This window comes from Brassica oleracea, chromosome C2, assembly GCF_000695525.1.
Source record: "Brassica oleracea var. oleracea cultivar TO1000 chromosome C2, BOL, whole genome shotgun sequence".
Taxonomy (NCBI): Eukaryota; Viridiplantae; Streptophyta; class Magnoliopsida; order Brassicales; family Brassicaceae; genus Brassica; species Brassica oleracea.
The window spans coordinates 48,464,741-48,471,583 of NC_027749.1; the positions used below are offsets into that span (position 1 = coordinate 48,464,741).

The 6,843-nt window shown below is 37.3% G+C and overlaps 1 protein-coding gene and 1 non-coding gene across 5 annotated transcripts; one reads left to right on the top strand and one right to left on the bottom strand.

Annotated features, from left to right (window-relative positions):
- Positions 1-423: 423 nt before the first annotated feature.
- On the bottom strand, positions 424-495 carry TRNAE-UUC. The gene has a single exon. It is a non-coding gene; the product is annotated as a tRNA-Glu (tRNA).
- Positions 496-1,195: 700 nt separating this feature from the next.
- Positions 1,196-3,795, top strand: LOC106322966 (heparan-alpha-glucosaminide N-acetyltransferase). 4 transcript variants are annotated; one of them, XR_001266600.1, is made up of 10 exons: positions 1,196-1,419; positions 1,496-1,633; positions 1,716-1,797; positions 2,086-2,162; positions 2,248-2,363; positions 2,443-2,677; positions 2,767-3,007; positions 3,091-3,172; positions 3,263-3,406; positions 3,497-3,699. XR_001266600.1 is itself a non-coding variant. In XM_013761116.1 (10 exons), exons 1-10 carry the CDS (start codon positions 1,282-1,284, stop codon positions 3,641-3,643), a joined length of 1,410 nt encoding a protein of 469 aa, XP_013616570.1. In that variant the 5' UTR covers positions 1,196-1,281; the 3' UTR covers positions 3,644-3,795. The 4 variants fall into 4 exon arrangements, 2 of the variants coding, with proteins under 2 accessions (XP_013616570.1, XP_013616571.1); XR_001266601.1 differs by having other exon boundaries at positions 3,263-3,374; positions 3,497-3,692; XM_013761116.1 differs by having other exon boundaries at positions 3,091-3,182; positions 3,497-3,795.
- The last annotated feature ends 3,048 nt before the right edge of the window (positions 3,796-6,843 follow it).

Sequence of the window (6,843 nt, forward strand, 5' to 3'; positions counted from 1 at the left end):
AAAAAAAAAAAAAAAACATGTTATGTTAGACTCTAATAGTACGAACACATGTTATAATTCTTATGTTAAGCAGCACATGACAAATAACATCTTATCATGAAAAAAAAAAACATCTTATCATGAACACAGAGCAAAACATACGTAAATGCGAGAGAGAACTCTAGGATTCACCTATTCTCGTGGAATGTGGGAAAGCTTACCTGAGGGAGGAGAAGCAAAAGCAAGTGCGGCGACGGTAGAGAAACGACCAGACGGAGGAAGCTCACAGGGTTTATACGTTTGCTAAGATACCCTAAGTTTTAAAACGGGCCTGGCATAAAAATCGTCATACTGTTTGGTCTATTAAGGCCCATGTTGCTATCTTTTATTTAACTTTAAAAAAAAAATTCAGTATTTTTGATTAATATCAAAACTAAAAAAACGCTCCGATGCCGGGAATCGAACCCGGGTCTCCTGGGTGAAAGCCAGATATCCTAACCGCTGGACGACATCGGATTTGGTGAACACTCATCAGCGTACATTCTAATTTGCAATTCTAACATTCGAATGTAAGTTAACTTCCGACCTTTGGTTATAGTTTTGTAAAATATGGAGGTGATGTTAATTAAGCGGCCACTGTTTGAATTTGAGATGTAGCGTTAGGAGAGTCTATTATATGTTTCTGCATATTGTAAAATTTGTGTGCGAAGGAACTTTATTTTTGTGTTAGCTTGTAGAGGTCAAGAATGGATAGAGTTACAATGGGCATTTAGTAAATTGTGATTCATCTGCGTGAAGTAGTCTATACTAAGTTTCCTCATGTCTAAATGATGCCTTTTTTCAAACAGAATCATGATAAAATGGCGATTAGTGGCAACAGAGGTAAAATACACCAGTAAAACTGTCACAAAATTCTAATTTTACTAGATTATATCAAAAAGCTTTAATTCTGCTACAAAGCATATATATATAATAAAGCTACGTTATACTGTGTTGTGAAAAAAACAGGAGCAGGTCGTGGACGTACGTGGTTGATGCAACCAATTAAGAATGTAGAATAAAACCAAAACTTAGACAAGTGAAGATCTTTTGATTTGCATTGTGATTGGTCTTTTTTTCTTCAATATAATGTGTTTCCTTGTCATTAGACAAGTGAAGATCTTTTGATTTGCTTTGATTTGCTTCTGTCAGATGACAAAAGAAAAAAAAAAACTAAAAATTAGATATTCTATAAAAGAAATTCTTACAGAACAGGAACCAGTGGCTTATGTTTCAGTAGAGAGAGAGAGAGAGTTGAAAGTGATGTCGGAAATCAAAGTGGTGGATGTCATGCGTAACGATCAAGGCCTCCTCGTACACGAAGAAGCTGCTTCTACTCCGAACCTCAACGAAAAGAGACGACTTGCTTCTCTCGACATCTTCCGTGGCCTCACCGTAGCCGTATCTTTCTTCTCTCTCTATCTCTCTACTCCTCCTCTGAATTTTCAAACTTAGAAGCTTTTACTTTCTACAACAGTTGATGATCCTCGTGGATGACGCCGGAGGAGACTGGCCTGTGATTGCTCACGCGCCGTGGGAAGGCTGCAACTTGGCTGATTTCGTCATGCCTTTCTTTTTGTTCATCGTTGGCGTCTCCATCGCTCTTGCCTTCAAGGTTTGAGAGCTCTCTTTTTGTTCAATTTTCGTATTCTGATGGCTCAAACATACACAAAAAAAAAAACGTGTAATTTTTTCAGCGGGTTTCGAACAAGTTTGAAGCTTGTAAGAAGGTTGGGTTTAGGACATGCAAGCTCCTCTTCTGGGGTCTTCTACTACAAGGTAATGATGAGGTTCTATTGTCCTGTAACTTTGTAGCCCTCAAAACATGATAAACATTCATGTTTGTTCAAGAAATCGCTAGACGGCAATTAGGCCTTTTTTTATAGAGGATAATTGACTTGATAAAAAAAAATAGAAGATTATTGATTGTACGGGCGTCTAGACCAATTTTTTGAATGGTAAAGATTTTTTTAAAGAAATTGTTCAAGAAAAATCATTTTGTTTAGGTCCGGTGGGCGCATAGGCCTGCACCGATTTCTAGAACACTTCATTTCTTTTGATGTGTAGGTGGTTTCTCTCATGCTCCTGATGAATTAACCTACGGTGTTGATGTCACTATGATGAGGTTCTGTGGGATTCTCCAGGTCTTATCTCAGACTGCTCAAGATTCATCTTGTGTTTATATATTACTCACGGGTCTTAAAAGGTTTCATGTTTGTTTCTGTGCAGAGAATAGCACTATCCTACTTGGTAGTAGCATTGGTGGAGATTTTCACAAAGGACTCACATGAGGAAAGTCTCTCAACTGGGAGGTTCTCAATATTCAAATCATACTATTGGCACTGGTAACATAACATTTGATTTTATTTAGAATACAAGTTCATAGAAAAAGAGTTTCAGATTGTTATTCTTTTACATTCACAGGATTGTGGGTGGATCAGTTCTTGTGATTTATCTCGCCACGCTCTATGGAACTTACGTTCCTGATTGGGAGTTCGTTGTCTCTGATAAAGATAGCATTCTCTATGGGAAGATCCAATCCGTATCATGTGGAGTGAGAGGGAAGCTAAACCCTCCTTGTAACGCTGTTGGATATGTTGATAGACAAGTTCTAGGGATCAATCATATGTATCACCATCCTGCCTGGAGACGATCCAAGGTTACAATAATACTCAATTAATGATCTATGTTTTCATGTCAATGGACTTAATCTCTCTAATGTGTGTGTTTTTTTTTTTTGAGAGTTAGGCTTGCACTAAGTATTCCCCTTACGAGAGACCTTTGCGCCAAGATGCACCGTCATGGTGTCATGCTCCGTTTGAGCCTGAAGGAGTCCTAAGCTCTATTTCTGCTATTCTTTCTACAATCATCGGAGTCCATTTTGGACATACCATCGTACACTTTAAGGAGCATTCAGCTCGGCTGAAACATTGGATCTCCACCGGTCTAGCTCTCCTTGCTCTAGGACTAACTCTACATTTCACACACTGTAACATATAACACATTGTTCTTTAATCCAACTCACAAAACAGTCTCTTCTCTTTGTTCACTTACATATATTAATGTTTGCAGTGATGCCTTTGAACAAACAACTCTATACTTTCAGCTACACATGCCTCACCTCCGGCGCAGCCGCCCTCGTCTTCTCCGCCTTGTATTCTCTGGTGATTCTTGTTCCACCACACTGATAAAACACTAACAAAACAAGCTTCATTGTTTTTTTCTTTGTTCCCTGGTTTTGCAGGTGGATGTATTGGAGTGGAAGCACGTGTTTTTACCTCTAGAATGGATAGGGATGAACGCGATGCTGGTGTACGTGATGGGAGCTGAAGGCGTTTTAGCTGCTTTCTTCAACGGTTGGTACTATCGCCAACCGGGCAATACACTGGTAAAAGTCTCTTAAAATGAGTCTTGTGTGTCTCTTAATGGTCTAGTTGGAGTTTAGTAACAAGTGTTGTTTATGGTGCTTGTGTTTTAGATAAATTGGATTAAAGAGCATGTTTTCATCAGAGTTTGGCATTCAAGAAGAGTTGGTGTTCTGATGTATGTTATTTTTGCGGAGATTCTCTTCTGGGGTTTGGTTACTGGTGTTTGCCACAGGTTCAAGATCTATTGGAAACTCTAAGGAGAGCGTGTAAAAGAAACAGAACTCTATGAGAAGCTGTTATACTTATAGTTAGGAACTTAGGATATATATGTACAAGTCAGATTCTGTTTAACTCTTGTATATTTCTCCTCATAACTCTCTTTGTAATGAAAATAGATAGCATTTGTTGATATGCTAGCCATGGGCAAATTTATCTAGAACGAGAGGTTGGGTCGGGGGTAAGATTCTATCAATTATCCAAACGGATCCTGCATTTCTAGAACCAACAAATTGAAATGGAACTGAACCGTAAATCGAATGAGTACCCAAATTTCTATAATATAGTTTATATACTTATAAATGTTATCTATATTAAATTTTAGAATACTCAGATAGTTTAAACCGACACACCCAAAAACTAGTACCAGATTTATTTTTTGAAATATTTTAAATTATCCGAATTATCTAAATTTTTATCTGAAATTCCAAAAACAAAATGATAGTTAATTTCAAAATTTTGAATTTCCTGATTTAAACCAGAAATAACAAAAAACCGGAACCAAATGAAATCCAAAATTATTTCGAATATTAGTCGATTTCCAATTTTGTTATCCAAACCAAACCAAAAATTGAAATAACTGAATCGAAAATGAAATAAACTTTCTAAATATGAACGTATTCTAAACTTTTAGAACCGAAAAACCAAAAAATCGAAAGAAATAAACCGCAACCGAACCGAAGCGAAAACGGAAAGCCATGTGATGCAACTCACAAACAAATACCCCGCTATTTGGGATCTATTTGACCCGTTTTTGTTGTACGGATAAGGGAAAATTCCATATTAATACACAACTTTAATTATAATTTCCAACTTAATACACGAAGTTATAAAGTGACCAAAATAATACATAATCTAAATTATTTTAGTCTTTTAATACATCTACTAAAGCCCATGTAATCAATTTACTTGGAATGGTTAATACAATTAACGAGAGTATAAACACCGTAAACAAAACGTTAAATTAATCATTTAGTTCTAAACCATGGTTAAAACTAATCTTTGTCTAAAACGGTGTCATTTAGAATGGTGATTTCCCCAAATTAAAAATTCTAATTTCTGAAATCTTCTCTTCGCGAAAGCATAACGAATTAGAATTATCTTCTTCCTCTGTCAAGAGATTTTAGCTGTGACTCTGTGAAGACTAGCGACAACTTGCAACTATGAAAGAGAAGAAGACGATGATGCGACAAGAACTTGAGACTGAAAACATGTGGCTATAAAAGAGAAGTAGACAATTTTACGACAATTTTTATTGTGTTTGTTTCGTTGGTCATAAGTGTTGTCTGTCTTGTTGCTCTTATTTGTTTGTGTCCTTAGTCATAACTCATACGCTTTGTTATAATATGAATTTGTTCTCTTGTTTTGTGTTTGTAAAAGCAGACAAAGTTTAACCACAAAAAATATATTAGAAGTGAACATCTGAAGACAAAGCATGATACCTAGAGTTTTGAAACAAAAGACAACGAGTGAAATTCGAAAACAACTTCTCTACGTGTTTGTCTACAAAAGACAGAAGACTTTAGGTAGAAATTACACATTCATTCCTTAGAAGAAGAGCCTATAACTCTTGAAATCTCTCCATAAACTTCAAATACTCTATTTGTAAATGGACTTATGTAGACTCCATGACCCCTAGGAACGACCTCTCTACGTGCTTGTGCTTGTCCTTTTCCTGGAGGACGTCCACGGCCACAACCAGTAGAAGGTGGTCTTGTTGCTGCATCAGTTGATATAGACGAGGATGGTCTTGTTGATGCCTCAGGACATGAAGAAGTAACAACATGTGTGTTGATGGAAGATTGGGATTGTGTTTTCTTTTGTCTCTTTGGTTGCTTTGGATTTGTTTCTCCATCGGCCTGTTATGTTAAATAAGAAACATAAGTGCTAGCATGTACATATTCAAAGGAAATATTGACTATATACTCACATATATCTTCCACGGTCTTCCACGTTTGCGTTTTGGACCTTCAACCACATAAGCCGCATTCTTACAAGTGAGACGGTTATGTCCAACCTTTCTACAGTTACCACATGTGATTGTCCTGCCATCACGAGTTACACGGTTGGGCTTTGTAGGCGACTCATGCGCTGCTTTAATCCTGTTTTTTTTAGGACGGCCTGACATCTTCCTATAACCCGGAACTCCAATGGGGTCTTTACCAGTCTTCTGCCAAAATATTTCTCCATTAACTGGTTTTATGTTGTTCCTGTAAGTCTCAATCCAAACCTGCCTCTTGTAATAATAATCTACATAACTGCATAGAAAAATTAACAATTTTAATAACAAAGGAATCAACATGATGAAATAAAATATTTAACAACTTACTTAGCTGAATCATGGTTGTTGTCGTTGATGACCCGAACTGCATGTGAGCAAGGGATGCCTGTGAGGTCCCACTCCCGACAAACACAGGTTTTTAGGCGCAGACTGACTTCAAAGCTGCAACTGTACAAAATAACTTCATATAAGTTATCACTACTCCTGTAGATGGTACAACGATTGCTTGTTTCTCGGTTCGTTTCCAAAGTATCAGCTACTTTTTTGGAAAATCCAGAAGACATCGGTTTGCCTTCACCCACCTGCGAGAAATGCGAGTCATAGCTTGCCTCCTTATTGTTTCCAACATATTAATCAGTGGCAACTCTCTAGCTTTTCTAATGGTCCTGTTGAAACTCTCAGACAAGTTGTTGCAAACGTTATCAGAATGTGCTGTGTTAGAGAAGAAGGCACGACACCAACTGTTTGGCCCAGCTGCCTTCAAGTCGTCATGTGCCTCTCTATCAAATGCACGCAACTCAGCCATCTGTGAGTCATATTCTGGAACTGTTCGACTGTAAGCCACATTGCAGAAGAAAGGTCTGTAGTCTTCATTGTTGTAAGTCTTCTTCCAGTTAGCATATACATGCCTTGCACAGTTCCTATGTTCTGCATTTGGAAGAATTGTTGCTAGAACAATTTTTAAACCCTGAAAAAAGCAATACCAAATTAGTGAAAAGTGAAACATAGAAGTGGTTAAGTCTTAAGAAACAAAGACATACCTTCTGTCTATCTGAAATAAAAGAAAATCCAGTTCATGATCCCAGTCCCAAGTCTGTTTGCAACTTCTTAATAAACCACTCCCATGAATCTTTGTTCTCTACTCTAGCTACAGCCCATGCTATAGGATAAATCCTATTC